Source organism: Artemia sp. Qi Xiang Cuo, chromosome 16 (genome assembly GCF_049724085.1).
Source record: "Artemia sp. Qi Xiang Cuo chromosome 16, ASM4972408v1, whole genome shotgun sequence".
NCBI lineage: Eukaryota > Metazoa > Arthropoda > Branchiopoda > Anostraca > Artemiidae > Artemia > Artemia sp. Qi Xiang Cuo.
In genome coordinates this window covers 45,381,558-45,401,154 of record NC_142809.1, presented here as the reverse complement: position 1 = coordinate 45,401,154, position 19,597 = coordinate 45,381,558, and the positions used below count along the sequence as shown (strand labels likewise).

Sequence of the window (19,597 nt, the reverse complement as noted above, 5' to 3'; positions counted from 1 at the left end):
TGTCTCATGGAAACCGTAGTAATTCATGATCTATTTTAGAATTTTTTTCTTATTTTATCCAAGGCCTTTTAGATATCATAACTCGTTGCGCTGTACTTTATTTTCTTTTTTCCCTTTCGACTTCCTCTATGTATTACTGCATCTCTTATATTAGCCAATATATCTGCTGTTTTCCGGTTTTCTAGTCCTTCTCTTTGGTTTACACTTAGGATGGATAGTAGCACCTTTTTTAGACGGCTTGCTAATACTTTAGACATTATTCTGCAGTCGCAATCTGTGATATTAACTGGGCTCGAGTTGTTGAGGTCTTCAGGGCTACCTTTTTTCGATATTAATTTCATCATCTCTAAACACTGTATCGTGATATCTTCGTTATTTATTAATTCATTAAAAATATATGCCAGATGTCCTACGATTCCTTCGATATGGGTTTTATAAAATTCGTCATAAGGTATTCCCTCAAGTCCTGGTGTTTTATTGTTATCCTGTGTTTATATGTTATGGTGTTTGCTATAGTGTATGCTATGTTACGGTCTTATAGTCCTGGTGTTTATTGTTGTCTCCAGTATAGATTTCTTTATTTCCTCTTTCTTTAATTTTACCATTAGTATATCATTTTCTTATTTTGTCACTTGATTATGTTCAATCTTCTGGAAGAATTCGTCCACTTTCTTTTTCTTCTTCTGTCTCTCTTTTAGATACATTTTTGTAGAAGGATTTCACTTCTTCCAGGGTATCTTCTATTTTCTCAGTTGTTTCCTCATTTTTTTTATAATTCTTTGAAGATTAGTTTCTTTTGCTTTCTTTTTCTCTTTGTAAATAAGTGTTGTTGTTAGTTGTTCATTCCTTATCTGGTCCTCGCAATTCTCTCTTATCCTATAGGCTTCTGCTTTCTTTTGTTCTATTTCCCTTATCTCTAGTAGAGTCTCGAAATATTCCTTATTTGAATTTTTTTCTCCATTTATCTCTCTTTTTAGTTCATAAGCCACTCTATAAAGAAATTTCAGATACTCGTCGCCAGTTTGGATAATTCTTTTGACATTGTCTTTACCTTTTGCGTAATTCTGGACTCCATCGTATGTTTCCAATATTCAGGTAGCTCAATATCTTCCCTATCTTTGTCTTACATTCATCACTTCTTTGGACTGCAGTATTCTATTTCCGTATAGATTTTTTTTCTTCTTCCTTACATTTTTTCATTTTTGTATGTCACTAACGCTGCGTTGTGGTCCGCAAAAGACGCTATCTTGTGTTCTATGTTTACCGCACTTTGTATCATTACTTTTGATGCATAAACTCTGTCAAGTCTTGCTCCACCCTCGTGTTTTCCTACCCAGTTTATTCTTGTAAAGCTATTTATCTTCTCTAGTTCTTCCCAGACATCAATCAGTTCCAGTCCATTTATTAGCTCAACCAATGCTCTGTAAATATTCTCTTTTCGCGCTATGGCATCTTTCTTACTGGTTACATAGTTAAAATCTCCAAGTAATATCAGTTCATCAGTATTTTTTGGGATAAATGCTGAAATATCTTGCCGGAAAAATATGCTCTTTGTTTTTCTTGTTTTTGGATCCGGATGGCGCATAAACATTGAGATGTGTTCTTGCGTTTATCACGCAACTGATAATTCTTCCTTCTTCGTCGATTCTGACATTTTCTGGCTCAAACTGAGGTTTATATATCACTGCTACACTACCGCCGCCATTAAAAGTGTTTGTTATGCATTTGTTTTCGGGTTCTACGCTTTTTAAATTATCAGTATCACGCTCTTGTACAAAAGCCAATTCTATACTTTCCGTCATCAGAAAGTATCTTGAAAGCTGTTGTCTCTTTCTTTGCTTCAGTCCATTTACATTTCAATTTATAAGCTCTTTGGATCCGATTCTATTCTCGTTTCAATCTCTTCTTCCTCACGAATTCTCGCTTTTTTGTTCTACTTTTTTGAGCCGCTAGATGATAATGACGTATTCATTTCTGCTTCTATCAAGTTCCCCAATGTATTATCCACGTATTCATCCAGCGCTAGCACTGGTGTAATGCTCTTCACCATAGCTTTCATATTTTCGATGTGTTTCAACGTTCCAGATTATTTCCCTTTTTCTTCGTTTTTCTTAAACTGAATGTTTTTATTTCTTTTAACCCCCCCCCCCTTGTTGTGATTCCTGGTGAACACAAATTCTTTTGTCAAGGATAGAAATGCCACATAATCATCAAGTTCTACTATCTCTCGTTCTACTATAATCCCCATTCTTTGCACATGATTTTAACTTTCATCCCATTCCTTTGATATAACTGACAGAGAATGAAATTACGAACAGATGTGAAGATAAGGAAACGGTATTGTCAAAGGAAAACACTGGTTAGGTTCAAAATATAAAAATATTTGGAGTCCTGCTACCGAATTATTTTGTCTGTCGAAAAGCAGGAATTCAAATCATAGGCAGCGCAATAGTGCTGCCTAAGTAAAGAACGATGTTGGCGCAATGGATTATTTATTTCTTTGTTTCTTTTAGACCAGGGCACTTTGTATCGAAGGAGTTGCCGTAGAAACTTCGAAAAGTGGCTCATTCGATTGGAAATTCAAGGAGCTAGTGACCTTTTTAGTAGTCGAAAGTGATTGGAGGGTCACTAACCCCCCTCACACGCCCTTTACATCCCCAAACACATCCAATCAAAATTTTGAGATAGCCATTTTGTTCAGCGTAGTTAAAAGTTCCAGAAATTAGGTCATTGAGGATGACAACCCCTCCTCCCCCCAGCCTTCAGGTCAAAGGTTGTAAGTTATGCCCTGGGGGCATATAAGGTTTCTATAGAAAGTGTTGTTGTAAGAACTTCAAAAAGGACTTATTCGATTGGAAATCGAAAGGACTAGAACCCTTTTTAATAGTAGAAATTTATTAGAGGGCAACTACCCCCCCCCCTCTCAGGCCCACCATTTCCCCAAACACATCCAATGAGTATTTTGTGATAACCATTTTGTTCATCGTAGTTGAAAGTTCTGGAAATTAGGTCTTTGAGGATTATAATCCCCTCAGAGCCCTCAGGGCAAGGGTTTTAGGTTATGTCCTGGGGGCATATAAAGTTTTTGTAGGAAGCGTTGTTGTAGGAACTTCAAAAAGGGCTCATTTGATTGGAAATTGAGAGGACTAGTGCCCTTTTTAAGTCGAAAGTGATTGGAGGGCCACTGACCCCCTCTCACGCCCACCATTTCCCCAAACACATCCAATCAAAATTCTGAGATAGCCATTTTGTTTAACGTAGTTGAAGTTTCTGCAAATTAGGTCTTTGAGGATGATTAACCCCCACACCCCTCAGGACAAGGGTTGTAAGTTATGCCCTGGGGACATACAATGTTTTATAGAAAGGGTTGTCGTAGAAACTTCTAAAAGGGCTCATTCGATTGGAAATTGAAAGGGCTAATGCCCTTTTTCAAATGGTTTTCTCCAATCACATATAGCCATTTTGTTTTACGTTGTTGAAAGTTTTGGAAATTGTATGTATTTGAGGATGACACCCCCCCCACACACACCCTTCAGCGCAAGGGTTGATAGCTATGTCGTGGAGGCAAATAACGTTTTTATAGATAGCGTTGTGGTAGAAACTTCAAAAAGGGCTCATTCATTTAGAAATTGATAGGGCTGGTGCCATTCTTAATAGTCGAAAGTTTTTGGAGGGCAACTAACCCCCCTCTTACGCCCACCATTTCCTAAAACCCATCCAATCAAAATTTTGAGATAGCCATTTTGTTCAACGTAGTTGAAAGTTGTTGAAATTATGTCTGAAATTACGAAATTATGGTAAGAAATCAAAAATTAATTAAGATTTTAAGGAATAAATATTGGCATATGTATATTATACTGACCATGCACATCGTTTTCAGTAAATTCATTTTTATATTTTTCAGTAAAGTACAAATTATATTCTGGCTTTTAGAAAGCATAAGTACTCATATTAATTTCTGCCTGGAAATTGTCTGACACGAAACATTTTTGGGGTAAAGGAGGCTGATTCTGGGCAAAGTTCTCAACCTTCAGATTTCACTATATTACAAGAGCCGGATGGACATTTAATCGAAGTGAGAATACACTCCATAATTTTTTCTTAATTATTTTGGCATGGAATTGGAGCCTTGATTTTTCTTTCGAAATGTCTGCCTTTCTTTCTTTTTTTTGTTCCTAGCTCTTTCCTGTTTTAATGACTCTTGAGGATAAGAGGAAATTCCCTAATTGCGTTTCTTTTACCGACTAAACTTTCATTTTAGGAGAAGCAGACCTTTCCAGGTCAGGTATCACATTGTGTAAAGTTCAGGGCAAAGAAGGGACTCCAACACTGAACGACTTTGCTTCCAATTATGAAGTTATCTTTGTTGACGACTCTGGCTTCCTTAATATATGTTCCTCAGTTTCACTATTGACATGGAATAGAGTAAGTCGAACCTCTCTTTATCTTAAGTTGTTTTATTTTGGAATGTTATATTGTTGTTTTGTTATATTGAAGAAGTCAAAACTTCAGTTTCAGTTTAAGTTCCAGTCTATATAAGGAAGGGGACATTCAGTTCGAATTTGCAATTGTCTCTGTAAGAGCTCGCAGTTAGAGTTCGAATACAGCGAAATAGAGAGTTTATCTGTAAAAAAGTGTTGTGACTCAAAAACCTCACATTTTTTTTACTGGATTTAAATTTCATACAGGAGAACTAACAAGTTTCGAAGAACATATGTTTATGAAGCGAAGCAGATTCATTTTGATGGCTCAATTATTGCAAAGATATTTTTGAAACCAATCAGGTTTTACAAGGCGGGTGTATTCGACTCTCTGAATACGTGGAATGATCTGACTGGCCTTCGAAAATACTTCACGAAAATAAACTAACGAAATTACAGCATAATTTCTAACACGGAAGTAATCTTTACCTTTTCGTTGGTTTCGATCTTATTTATTATTATTTTGTTATTATTGCTGGACTAGAAAACGTGAGCTGAGGCTCAGGCTACAAAGGTTCTTTGCCTCCAGACACAAAAGAAAAACTGTATGTACGTAAATAGCACTCCTCCCTCGGGCATGGTAATCTGAGGTAGAACTTGTTCTCTCTCTATTTCTCTGTTTTTTCTCTTTCTTTCCTCTCTCTTCGCTTTTCTTCTATTCTCTTTTGAAGAGCCTTCCTTGTTATTGTCAAGATGTCCGCCATTGTTTTTTCCTATCCTGAGAATCTATTTGTCAGCTTTAGACCGATTTGGGTAGGCAACGTTTGTCCCTCAGTATAGAGGGAAGAGTCACCCTCTACACACCAACCATCTGTGGCAAGTGGCACTTAATCCTCAGAACTGGTACTAGCAAGAGAACCTCTTTCTCCCACCTTGGATTTCTCCTTCTGGGGATCTTTTCTTTGGCCACCGTCAGCATTTCTTATGTCCAGTGGGATTTAACTCCCGCTGTTTAGGATTTTGGCAATCATCACTAGCTTTAATCTATTTAATTTTGGCAGCGTATTTAAAAAATACCTTGACGCATGGTCAGACTTTGGGTAGGATGGCCAGTGGCTGGACGATTACTGAAATTGTGGCTTTGATTGATTTGTGCCTACTGCTCTCAGGAGCAACGCAAGCAAGTAATCACTTCAATCCCCTAGTTTATATCTTAGCCGCGGTTCTGACTGTAATTGAATTTTGCTGTTGCGTAATTTTTACGGGCAACCCCTCGAAAAACATGGGCGAATATTTGGTTCGTTTCTGTTTTGGCTAGAGCGGAAAAATTCGTCGCTCTAGACAGAAATATTTCCAAGCGTGTTTAAAATAAGTAAATATTTGTGAACTTGTTTCTTCGGTTTGTGAATTTTTGCTGTCTGTTTGTGAGGCTTCTTGTTAGTGAACTTGTACAAACATACTATTCGTTCGTCTTTTTTCTAAAGACGAAATCTTTCCTAAGGATTTTTCTAAAGTCTGTTAGATACATCTAAAATGAAGTTCCTGCATTCAATGAGAAAGTTTGTAATGAAGAATTTCAAAAATTTTGCTTTCAACAAGTGGCTTTCACATGTGGACGTCGGTTAGTTGTTTTTACTTGACAGAATTTACTGTCCTCCTTGTCTGGAGGACAACCCAGTGTCTCTGCGGCTCTTAAAAGGTTTAATGAGGTATTTCGAAAGTCTTTGCGAATATTCTTGTGACGCTTATTTGTTGTTTTCGTTATCAGAATTTAAATGTATGAACACAATAAAAAAACAAAACAAAAAACAAATCAAAATCTGTTGATAAACTATAGATAAAACCTTGTTGCTGGCGGTGAAACTTTATACCTGAAAGTTTACTATGTTTAAAATTTGGCCGGTAAAATAAAGTTTTTCGGAAATTTTTTGGTAGAAGACAATTTCATATTGAAAAGAAAAAACTAGCCTTGAAGTTTGACAACAGGGCTTTTAAATTATTATGAAGTTTTCCTCTGGGGATAAAGAAAACGGGAATGAGAAATGTTTCCTTTTTCCGTTTTTGTCTTAAATTTCATAATAATTTTGGAATATTGATCATTAGTCTCTGACAAAAGAATTTTTCTTCTATCTTGTTAGGATAATTAATTAGAATACTCTAGTTAGGATAATTTTCATAAATCTACTAGACAATTCATCGAAGTTGAATTGCCCAGGTTTGCTACAAAATTCAAAATTGGTTATGACACTCTCTTTCGTTTAAATTATTAAGAAGGACACTAAATCCTCAAAAAATCTAATTTTTAAATTTGTTTATAGGTAACGCACTAGCATGGCATTAGTGAAGCGTTATGTGTCTCTGGTACGTGTGAATAAACAGACGTACCTGAGCAAATTAAAAGACGTTATATACACCCGAATTTTAAAAACACATTATCTAGATGAATTTACTTCAAACCAATTTCAGGAATTGCTTGGTAGATCGAGGTGAAACTTTGAAGGGGGTGATGGGTTGGGGAGGGTATGGCAAGAAGACTTAAATTTTGTGTTGAGGGGTGGGTCTAAGAATGTGTTGTCTCTGGTTCTGTTTCAAATTAAATCCTAATTGCAGAAAGTCAATGACACGTGAACAGCAAAAATTTTTTCTCATCACTGGCAGTCTTGAGATAAGGTAACTATGAAGAACAAGACTAAAAAGACATTGGTGACGAGAAAAAGTCGATGAATATTTAAACTAAACGCTCAAGGCTTTTCTAATCAGTTAGAAACCTAAGAAACGAAAGAATAAGCAAGATAATAAGTAAATAAAGCTTTGAAAATAAAGCTTTGAAGTGCGTGATTTCATGCAGGATTTTTTTTTGCTTTTTGTGGTCTGTTTTTCTTTTTGGTTCGTTCTTTGTTTTTCTATATTTTTTTTTTCATTTTCCTCTTCCTTTTATCCCTTTGCTTTCTTTTTTCTTACTTTTTAGTTTTTGTTTATTTTTTTTATTTATTATCCTTTTATCTCTTTTTAAATGTTCGATTACTTCCTTTTCTCTTGCCTTTTTCTGCTTAAAAAATACATAAAAGTCTGTAAAGGAATATTTTTACCTAAAGTTGATTTAATAGTCAAACATACACTTGTAGGTCGTTAGTGGAGGTGAATTGGAAAAGGATTAACTCAACAAATAGCTTTTCCTAAACCAACGTGACTTGTTCCATTGTCACGAGTCATGAGGATTAATTCATCTCCGATCTAGAAGAAGGGATTAAGATGAAAAGGTTTCCCTTCATTTTTCAGCTAGAACGAAGGGTGGCTGTTGCATTTTAAATTATCTGACTTTATTAAGCTGAAAGCGTGAAGGGATAATTGTCTTAGCTTAAAGGGAAGACGAAAGCAATTTAGGATAATTTCTTGATAACAGCAATGGTTTCGCTATCTTTAGAAAACTTAGAAAACTTAAGTTCCATGAACAAAAGATTCTTGACAGTTGTATAAAAATCAGGTCATTTATGTGAGACTAACAGCAAATCCCATTGGATGACAGGCCGCGTATACTCGGTTTCTAGGATTGTAGAAAAATGTTTTGTCCCCCCCCCCTCTCGAATCTATCCCTGAATTCGATCCCTCAGCGGTGAGACTAAACAAGGTAGACTTACGAAAACTTTGGGAAAGTTTTAATGGAATCAATCGAATTATGTAATCGGATTCTTTTAGCAAATTCCTTATCCGTTCGGTCTTTGATTGAATTCTATTCATCATAATCGAATTCTGTAATCGAACTAAGATCAAATTTCTTATCCGTCCACCCTTTAATCGAGCTCTATTCATCTGTACGTGCAAAATAATTTTGTAGTTTTTACTCCACAAATCAAAAGTTCGTAGTAACGAACTGTAAGTAAGGAGCGACCCGGCTCAATAGTAACAGAAACTTTAAAAAACTGAATTTTGATACCAGCAGATACATCAAAAGAATTGGGTTTTTATGCTGATTTCACATATATAAGTTTCAGCAAGTTTGGTCTTACCTATCAAAAGTTACGAGCCTGAAAAAATTTGCCTTATTTTAGAAAAAAGGGGGAAACACCCCTAAAAGTTATAGAATCTAAATGAAAATCACACCATCAGATTCAGCGTGTCAGAAAACCGTGCTGTAGTGGTTTCAAGCTCCTATCTGCAAAAATTTGGAATTTTGTATTTTTTGCCAGAAGAAAGATCACGGATGCGTGTTTTTTTTTTTGTCAGGGGATGATCGTATCGACCCATTGGTGCTAGAATATCAGGAGAGGGCTCATTCGAACGAAAACTAAGTTCTAGTGTCCATTTTAAGTGACTGAAAAAAATGGAGGGCAGCTAGGCCCCCTCCCACGCCAATTTTTTTTCCCAAGTTACCTGATCAAAATTTCGAGATAGCGATTTTTTCATAATAGTCGAAAATCTAATAAATATGTCTTTGAGGATGACTTAATCCCCCACAGTTCCCGGGAGAAGGGCTGCAAGTTATGAACTTTGCCCATTGTTTATGTATAGTATTGGTTGTTGGGAAGTATACAGCCGTTTTTATGAAGGATTGTTTCTCGGGGGGGGGGGAGGGGGTCAGAGGAGGGGATTACGTGGGAGGATATTTCCATGGAGGATGTTTTCATGGGGAAAGAGAAATGTCTATGAAGGAAGTCTTTTCCCATTCTGAGAAGGGACATTTCCTAGCATTATTTAAAAAACGATTAGAAATTGAATTAAAAACAAGTTTTTTCAACTGAAAGTAAGGAGCAACATTAAAACTTAAAATTACGTATATGACGGGGCTCGCCCCCTAGTCAATACCTCACTCTTTAACCTTGTTTTTTTTTAGTACTTTCAAAAGAACTATTCTAATTAAACGGCCTTTGGGATTCAGGGGTTTGTGATTTCAACAAAATTTGAACTTTAGTGTAAAGAGCGAGATATTGACTAGGGGGCTAACCCCCTCATATACGGAATAATTACTGCTCTTTTTATGTTTTAGTGTTGCTCCTTACTTTCAGTTGAAAAAACTTGTTTTTTTTATTTAATTACTCAAAAAGTGATGTTTTTTTCAACATTTTACTTTTCGCCGATGGAAAAAAGGACCAACGCCGAGCTGAAATCTGGAAACTCGCGGTTTTGGGGTCAGAAGTTCTACCTACTGAGCTTGTTGCTTTTTATGCTTTTTTTGCATTTAAATATTTAAAAAAAATGAATTTTCAATAATCAGGCTTTCTCTTGAGTTACAGGCAGTTACAATTATATTGGTAGACTGTCTATTTGTTTATATATAGAAAAGAAAAGAATATAGAGACTCTGAATCAGTGGTCGCTCCTTCTTTGCTGTAGTTCTGGTTGAAATTTAAAAATAAAGACGTTTACGATTTAACGTTTGTGTAATAATGTTCGAAGTTTTAATGTCTCGTGTTCAAGTGTTTTAGTGTGTTAATAGTGTTTTAATGTCAAAGTGGATATTCTGCTGAGGAAAGTTGAGAATGCACTAAAACATTGTATAAACTAATTATAAAATACAATTTAAACAACAAAATACAAACAATTTCAAAATTTTCTCAATTTTGTTATCGTCTATGCTCCCTCAGTGTCGTTTTGTATTTTTGTGATAAAAGAGGAGTGATTTTTCCTCAAACACACATGGAAAAAGAAATGGTAGAGACATAGTATGAACGGAAAGATGAAATATATAACTAATTGACGCCAGTGATAAATACTGTATTAAGCTCAAGCGGTGAGTAGGCAAAACACGTTATGGAGCTCCGGTAGATAATCTTGTCGATTTGTTGCTAGGGATGGAACAAGTTCTGACGTGGCTCTTCTGCTGGTTCAGCTTATTACGCATTGACAGTTGTCAGAATTGACAGAAATTTGTCAATGACAAACGGACCGCTCTGGTAGATAATCTTGTCAAATTGTTGCTAGGGATGAAACAAGTTCTGACGTCGCTCTTCTGCTGGTTCAGCTTATTACGCATTGACAGTTGTCAGAATTGACAGATATTTGTCTATGACAGACGTACAGCTCTAATCTTGTCAATTTGTTGCTAGGGATGGAACAAGTACTGATGTGGCTCTTCTGCCGGTTCAGTTTATTACGCAATGACAGTTGTCAGAATGCACAGATATTTGTCAGTGACAGACAGACAGCTCTGGTAGATAATCTTGTCAATTTTTTGCTAGGGATGGAACAAGTTCTGACGTGGCTCTTCTGCTGGTTCAGCTTATTACGCAATGACAGTTGTCAGAATTGACAGATATTTGTCAATGACAGACAGACAGTTGACAATAACAATGACAGACAGTTGTCAGTTGTCAGAAACGAAGCATCTAAGCAGGTAATAGGACATAGGAACCCAAATTCTCCTCCCTTTCTAAAATTATGTTGTTTTATGATTTTCAACACTCATGTATTAATAGTTTTTTTTCTGTTTTGAACAATTTAGCCCCTTCTTCGAACTCCACCCAAAATGTTGCAATGCATGTGCCTAATTGCAGTCTTTTCTATTGTATGGGAGTATTTTGTCCATGGAATTCAGTTGTGTCTAAAATTGAGTAAAGTGGGACGATTTTTCTGTCATACCTTCTTTCAGGATTTTTGTTAGAAAGTCTGTTTTTTCAGTTATTGAATGCGGGGAACCGAAATAAAGGTACAATTAACAAAAATCCCTAAATACTTAGCTTATTAAAAGAAGAGTAGTCTTCTAAGTTTTACAGTAAATCACTTTTATAAAGAATAAACTTTTTTAAATGGTTTTTCATTGAAGTCCTTAAATGCTCTTGTTTTTTATCCCAGTTCTCCAAGCTTTTCAGTTTTTGGAGATTTTCGTTCCACTCTTTTACTGTTAATTGCCTTTTTTTCTTCTGTAACTCTTGGTTAAGTGGACTTCTTCTAATCAGGATTTTGGATATAAAAGTTGCTCATTTTTTTATTAGCTTTTGCCAGCTGGTTTTGTACGTGGTAAAGTGACAAAAAAGGAAATATGCTAGATGACATTTAGCTATTTTTTGTGTAAACTTGAGTAATGATGATAAAAAAAAAAGAAGATAAAAATCAAATAATTTAGATTTTGTGAAATAGTTTAAAATCATTGAGAATGTTGCAAGTGAACAATTATTTAACCTAAGGAATGTCTAAGAATATTTTACGGAACGCTCTTGAACTTTGGCTAGAAATGAACGAATAATATTCACATAAAGTTCCATATAGTTTCAGAGATTACTCTGTTTTTTAAAAGTTCTGAATAATATAAATATTTTTGACTTATTTTTAATTTTTTGTATTGAATTTTAAAATGTTCTCTTGCTCCTAAATTATCCTTCTCATTCCTGGCTCAAATCATTCCTTGTTTTTAAAAAGCAATCATCATTGTCTGACTCGTTTTGAAAGTCAGGTTCCATCTCAATTACAAATTAGAATAAATAATGTCTTAAGCACTCTTCTGTATATATAGTGACCTCCCATTTCTTATAAAGAACGGTTCCAGAGGCTCCAATTCCGAACCCTGGTTTACCGTTTTTATCGGCATGACATGATTGAAACTTACTTACTGTTGAATTTTATTATGGCTGGTAGGGTGGGTAGGTGAGGAAGAGGAGGTGGAGACGTAAGGGTGGGCTGGGAAGGTAAGGATGGGCAGGGCGAAGGTGGGGTTGTGAGGGCAGGGTGGGGGAGGGGGATTTGCGTATTGAAGTGATGGAGACTGGATTTGTTTTTATTATTTTCTTTTATATCTGTATTTATCTATTATTATTTTTGATTCAGTTATTTATCTATTTATCTATTTTTTCATGTATATAGGCTATAGTTTATTTATTTTTGGTTTATTTATAAAGTTTTAATTATATATTTGAGGTTTAAGTAAATAGTTGAGTTAATAGGTAATTAGTTACGTGGACTTTCGCGGACCGCAAACCCTCAATAGTTTTCTCCAGCGCGAAAGTGTTGTTTAATTTATTTATTGTGAATGTGGAATAATGGACTTATGAACTTACAAGATCTGTCAAAGAAGCTTTTATGATAATATTGTATCAACCATTCGGCAGTTGAGTAGGCTACTTCAAGCCTACGTGGCCATCATTTTAAACTGCAATGTAGACACTTCTTCAATGACACTGGAAGATGGGCAGTCTCCAACCGGGTCATCAGCAAGTGAATGGTCTGCCTTAAGCTATAGTAAATAGCCCAGGTGTGGCTTCATTCAAGAATAAATTTGATAATTTTCATGGACTTGATATATTTTCTACTTTTTCATTTCGTAGAGTATTGTAAGAGGTTTACGCCTGTTTTTTGCATGCAAGTTATTATTATTTTGAAAATGTATATAGCCTACCTATAAGAGGGGTATTCTTCCGAATCGGGAAGATTTCTCACAGAATTTCTTATATTTTCTCCTGTAGTTCACCCTTTTTACGATTCCTCAAATTTACCCTCATGTAAAAGTTAGGACCCTATCCTTTACTTTGAAATAGAACAAATCTTACGTACTTTCAGCTTTTGCACAATTTTGTTTTATATGAAATTTGAATATTACCGTAGAAATTAAGTCCATATGAGATACCTTGAATGAAAAGAAAACGCAAATATTTCGCTTTTGCATTTGGCACTCTTTCCTAGTATTATTTTGACAGTGCATAAAGTTTTTTCGTTTTTCTTTTATTTAATAGCCTTTTTCCTATGACCACTCCTTGGAGGTTTTATCCTTGTCGTATATTAATTATCATCTTTTTTTCTCTGTGGAAACTATATTACCGAGAGAGAATTCTTTTATAAATTAATTTAGGAGAAGCAAAAATGTATAAATTAGATTTTTGGATCAATTCCACGTCGGATTCTTCGAGAAGTAGAGTGCTACAGAAGCAGTAGGCCAGTCGAAAACAGAAAAACGACATGATCAAAGAAGTTGAATCTCCATGGGATAAAATATTGAACTTACGATGGTATGTTGCACTACCTTCGAAGGCCTTATCAGCAGCGACAAAAGAAGAACACAAAGATAAAAAAGAATATAATAAAACATACAGTTGGTCACTAAAAAAGAGAAAGACTCCATGATAAAATGAGCGAATTCCCAGTACCTTCAAAGAATTGAAGTTACGGTTGGTGTTGTGCACTACCTTCGAAAGCCTTCATCGGCAGTGACCTCGAGAAAAGTAAAAAGATGAAAAAGAAAAATCCTTAACTAAACAAACAGAAAGCTGCTCTAAAAGAGAGAAGTGACATGATGAAGAGTCCCAGCAGGACAAAGAATCGAGCTTCCATCTGTTGCTTTGCTCTACCTTCCAAGGCTTTCATCGGCAGTCCTCTCGAGAAGAGCAAAAAGATGAAAAAGAAAAATTCTTAAATAAACAAACAGAAAGCTGCTCTAAAAGAGAGAAGTGACATGGTGAAAAAGTCGAGTCCCTGCAGGACAAAGAATCGAGCTTTCATCTGATGCTTTGCTCTACCTTCCAAGGCCTTCATCGGCAGTGCTCTCGAGAAGAGCAAAAAGATGAAAAAGAAAAATCCTTAATTAAACATACAGAAAGCTGCTCAAAAAGAGAGAAATGACTCGATGAAAAAGTTGAGTCACAACAGGACAAAGAATCGAACTTACTTCTGATTTTGTGCTCTACCTTCCAAGGGCTTCATCGGCAGTGACCTCGAAAAGAGCAAAAAGATGAAAAAAGACATTAATAAAACAAAAAGGAGGCCACTCAAAAAGAGAAAAGTGACATGATAATATAAGCCGAATCCCAACAGACAAAGAATTGAACTTAAGATTGCTATTGTAGGCCTATCTTTCTTTCGAAAGCATTCATCGGCATTGATCTCGAGAAGAGGAAGAAGATAAAAACTTAAATAAAACCAACAATAGGAGCCTATAAAAGGGACAAACGACATGAAAAAAAAGTGCAACATACGTAGGAAAAAATTCAAATTGGGATTGATATCTTACACTGCTATAAAGATCTTCATCAGCAGCTTCAAAGATACGAACAAAAATATAAAGAGAAAAACTAGATAAAACAGTCAGTAGGCTACTCAAAAAGAGAAAAAGAAATGATGGAATAAGAGATATTAAAACTGAATTAAAAAAGATGTACGTAAAAAAAGCCGAAAATTAAAGCAATAGTATCAATTTGAATGGCTCTAATTGAACTATGAAAATATCTCGTTTTTGATTGTTTAGTTTCCTGTTTTATTGCTACAACGCGTCGTACCCCACTGTTGCTTCCGACAGTAATTTGCTTTTATGTGTTTTGAATTTATCCTTTTTGGTTTAACCTTAATAATTATTTTCAGCGTCGTATATCCTATTCATTGATTGCGTTTTTTTTTATTTTTATTTCACATTGTTATTTTAGTCAATCATACATTGGCAAAGTTGCTTGTAAGAACTGTTTTTAAATAAAACCTTATCTAATTTTTTTATAATGAAAGGCATCATCAAAAAATTGCAATAAGATTTGTTGATGAACAAAAAATGTGGAAACAGAATACATACTAGAACCAGGAGAGAGCTGTGCTTTTATAGAAGATAAAAAAAAAGTGTTTGACGGAGGAATGGGAGAGAGGAAGCTTAACTGGCGCGTTAAAGGCAAAAGGAAAAAAAAAATCTTGAAAAGAAAAAGAGGAATAAGATAACCCGTCATCAGAAGCAAATAATATTTTTATTAGTTTTTTTAACGGTAAACAGTTATTCAAATAATTTATTAAATATCCGTTTGTAAATATTGAATGTAGTTTATTGCAAAATATTTTAATGTAACAATAACAAATTTATTGTAGAATCTAAAATTATTGCTTCAAAATTGGGATTTACTTGTTTACTACTTATTTCCAGCATTACCAGTCGTTTCTGCTTCACTTGGAATCTAAACAAAGCTTCTGAATGAGGGTGTCATAATGGCTGGTTTTGTGCCAATACTGTGGCTTATAGCCAGCGCTTGTCCCATTCGTGGCAGGCTCAAATAGGCCACCTCCAGCAGGATCTAGATCTTACCAAACGAATGACCGCTAATTTTTAATTGCCATCCTTTTCTTGTTCAAATTTAATTGCTTTTTTTTCTTTAAAATTAGGATTTAGAACCTTATTGAAAATCTAGCCATCTCGCTATTTTCTATATTTACCTTCCATAACACGCAGAACAATTGAGGCAAGAGAGTGAAAGGGGATAAGAATTTCTGAGTTATAAAAATACTTTTTTGGATTCTGCATATAAAAATGCCCGAGTAAGAAATGCATACTTTTAATTTGTATTAATATTTGATTCGAATATTTTTCAATTAAAGGTGAGATGGGAAGCAGCCTTGTCATTGAAGATATTAGATTCATCATCTGGGCGAAGAAGTTTCGACGAACTCTTTATGACACCAAATGATTTTTTATCGAGTATGGATCATATTGTTAGGTAAGCTAATGTTTTGTTCTTCTTTTATGTTTAAGGCTTACCTACAAATGACTATATTAAGTCTCGACGAAATTTATCGGACACATTGAGTTGGAAACACTGGGTTATTTAGATTTATTGTGGGAAGAGTTTGCACGATAGGTGATTTTGACAACCAGTGACAACACTGGGTTATTTCGATTTAATGTGGGAAGAGGTTGCACGATGGGTGATTTTGACAACCAGTGAGAACGCAGATTATGATGACTCGTCGTTCATTTGAGCTTGGTCTTTCAAGACGTATGTGTTTTGATACTTAGTACAAAGAAAAGTAGATTTTTGAATATTTTTGTATCAGATTTCATAAGGTAGTTAACAGTAATATATTAAAAATTTAGATACAGAATATTGAGTGCATCTCATCACAATCTCATTCGCAATATTGTCTAATATGTCGGTGATTTTCATAAGCATGCCTTTGATTTTGAAATTTTGCTAAAGTTGTTAGTAGATTGCATAAGGATTTAGTCTACCGAAGAAAAAAAAGGCACGTGGATATTGCTTAATATTATGATATTCGATTTCTCTACTCAAGAGGTGTAACTCACTAAAATATGGAGGGTGGGGCACAAGGATTATTTTTCAGTTGAGAATCTACTATTCTCAGGTCTTCAAATCACGATAGGTGATTTTGATAACCAGTGACAACACTGGGTTATTTCGATTTATTGGGGGAAGAGGGCTGAGAATCTACTATTTTCAGGTCTTTGCATATTAAAATAAGTAATCCATGTGGTCAAGTATAAAGAAGCTGAAGAAGAAAGAAATGGGAAAAGAGCCGTCAGACATTTGAAGTTGTGGATGTTTGTATTTCAAACTCCATGGCTATTTTAATTAAGCAACGTGCAAAGCGAAAAAAAAATCATGAAAGGGGCAATAGAAGAACAGAAAATGGGGGAAGAAAGTTTTATAGACTAGACTAGGTCGAAAGCATAATAAAAAATCGAACAGCCTTGGTAATGTGCAAACCATAGAGATTAGATAGGGTGGAATGGAATGGGAAAGTAGGCGAACATATCTGGCTCAAACGGCTCAACAGCGTTAACGATAATAGTAAAATATAATAATAGTAAAATAGAAATGCACAAAAAGGGCATTGTTGTTAGTTTGAGCTTTAAAGCGGTCTTGAGACTCTGTTAATCCTCTTTTAGTTTTCATTCGTGGAGCCAGTTTGCAGACTGATTTCCTTAGTTCCAGCTTTAAGGTGGTCTGGAGATTCTGTTCATCCTCTTTTAGTTTCCATTCATGGAGCCAGATTGCAAACTGGTTTTCTTAATTTCGGCTTTAAAGTTGTCCGGAAATCTGTTCATCCTCTTTTAGTTTTCATTCATGGAGCCAGTTTGCAGTAAAGTAGTCTGGAGATTCTGTTCATCCTATTTTAGTTTTAATTCGTTGAGCCACTTTGCAAACTGATTTCCTTAGTTTCAGCTTTAAAGTGGTCTGGAGATTCTGTTCATCCTCTTTTGATTTTCATTCATTGCGCCAGTTTGTAGACTGATTTCCTTAGTTTGAGCTTTAAAGTAGTCTGGAGATTCTGTTCATCCTCTTTTAGTTTTCATCCATGGAGCCAGTTTGCAGACTGATTTCCTTAGTTTCAGCTTTAAAGTAGTCTGGAGATTCTGTTCATCCTCTTTTAGCTTTCATTCGTGGAGCCAGTTTGTAGACTGATTTCCTTTAGTTTTCTTTCTGGGAGTCAGTTTGCAGACTTGCTCCAGAGACTGCAGCAAGCAGACACTATTATTACCGACCCTCAAAGCAGCATCAACCTGCCTGAGGCCGTCACAGCTCTTCCCCCACCTTGTTCAGTGCTTTGCTCTTGGCTCCCTCTCATGAAATTCCTAATTCTTTTAAGTCCGTTTTATGATTCCTTTCAAAACACTAACACAAAAAATAAAGGTTATGTTAATCCTTTTGTTTCTTTTGGGTATGGTTTAATTAATCAAACTTATCCAAACAATTTCAATTATGTGATTTTACTAACATTTATGTCTTGCGGTCTGTTTTGTATTTTACGCATAAATTGTTTTGAATATGGGCTAAAAGCTTTTAGACTTAATTACATGATTATTATAACTAGGGTAATTATGAAAATGGCGTTGAAATCTAGGACACATCTTCTTGCTTGAAAAGGGAAAGGTTTTCTTCTTAGCACCTAATTGGAGCTTCGAATGACAAAACACAAAAAAAAAGAAGATCTTATTGCTAGTTAGAATCGAAGGAAGAGAAGATAAGTTTGATGTAATTAATTTTCAGGATTGAAATCCAACTACTTTCCTAGAATTGCTTGAAATACAACAATGGTACTCATTTTCTTGTAAAAGAAAATAGGTAACACGACCTTACAATTTCATGGAAAGTAATTCTCAGGTTTTAACTACGAAAGAAAATCCCCCCCCCCCCGGTGGTGTTTTTCGCCATCATAGCTTAAATGAGTTGACAGCACAAAGCTATTAAGCTCATATATTTGTTAGGTGATTCACTAAAGAACAGGAAAAACAGAAAAAAAAACAACTTCTTATTCATGTATTTAGTATTTACCTCTTGGACCAAACGATGCTTAAAAATATATCAATAGATTTATTTAGCATGCAAGATAAATCAAAATTTAGCTGAGTAACTGTTTTTAAATGTGGGGCGGGGTGGGGGTCATATTCAATGTGAAAGCAAATGATGTTCTTAATTTGGAGGATGAAAAATCAAATAAAAAGGGTTATTCTAAATATATTTGTAATAGTGAGGGTGAAGAGGTGATGACAATACATGTAGGGTATAAAATATTTTTTTTTTCTTTTTTTTTTTTTTTAGCTCACTTCCCGGATGTTAGATTGGACCTTATAGAGATCGTCCAAAACTTCACATGCTATTATAAGCCTTTCATCCTTCTTAGTGAATCACCAGAACTATCCCTTTTTCTATCTCTACGAACCGCCCCCATTGCCCGAAAACAGTATGATGTTTTGAAACAAGGAACTCCATAGCTTAGTATTCGCTGCAAATGAATGTTTAAAAAAGTGTAATGGACGACTTATGTATATAATCAATTCATCCATAGTATTGAGTGACAAAGAGAAAGTTTCGTCAATAATTTTCGACGGAAGTCCGAAGACTGGAGCTTGGAAACTAACATTTAAATTCGAAGAATTGGAGTTTTTAAATACTTTATACTTAAATACTAAAATTGTACCAATAATATTTAAATACTATTAAATACTTAAAAATATACTTCAAAAACCCAATACCTTTAACATGCTTTAAGCTCACTACCTTTCAGTACCTCCATGAACTCAGCTCCAACGACCAAATTGGTCATTATATATCAGGAGGTTCTAAAGTGACCTAAAATCTATTATTTCCTTTCAGAGCAACACTGAACTAAACACACTCAACCCTGCTTTGCGTTATTGCTCTTAACTTCCACTAGGGAGTGATTATACTTAGCCTTCCAAACGGAAGGTTCAGATTTAAGGGAACCAAGTCATCTGTTTCATTCTTTTTCAAAGTCACCTTCAAGGTACAAATGCCTAAATTAGGACGTATCCAGGATTTGGTCGTGGGGGGGTATTTTTTGGGAGAGGGTTTCACAAAAAACTTAAAAAAATTTATCTAAAATTGGTTATTTCCATTTTTGTCATTTTTTTACGAGTCGGAAAAAAAATTTGGGGGTGGGGGGTCAAACCCGGTACCGTCCTGGATACGGCCTTGTCCCTAAGTGTATCTGGGACTCATTACGTTTCAGCGTATTCGTGAACTC

General features: G+C 35.2%; 1 protein-coding gene across 1 annotated transcript in view; it reads left to right on the top strand.

The window, feature by feature from the left end:
* The window catches only part of Mat89Ba (nucleolar protein 6 Mat89Ba), a 466,793-nt gene that overhangs the window by 129,919 nt on the left and 317,277 nt on the right, over positions 1–19,597 (top strand). Inside the window, exons 9-10 of the mRNA XM_089102007.1 lie at positions 4,262–4,425; positions 15,689–15,807. Of these exons, the coding sequence (XP_088958133.1) occupies positions 4,262–4,425; positions 15,689–15,807 (283 nt within the window). The remainder of the gene's footprint in view (positions 1–4,261; positions 4,426–15,688; positions 15,808–19,597) is intronic.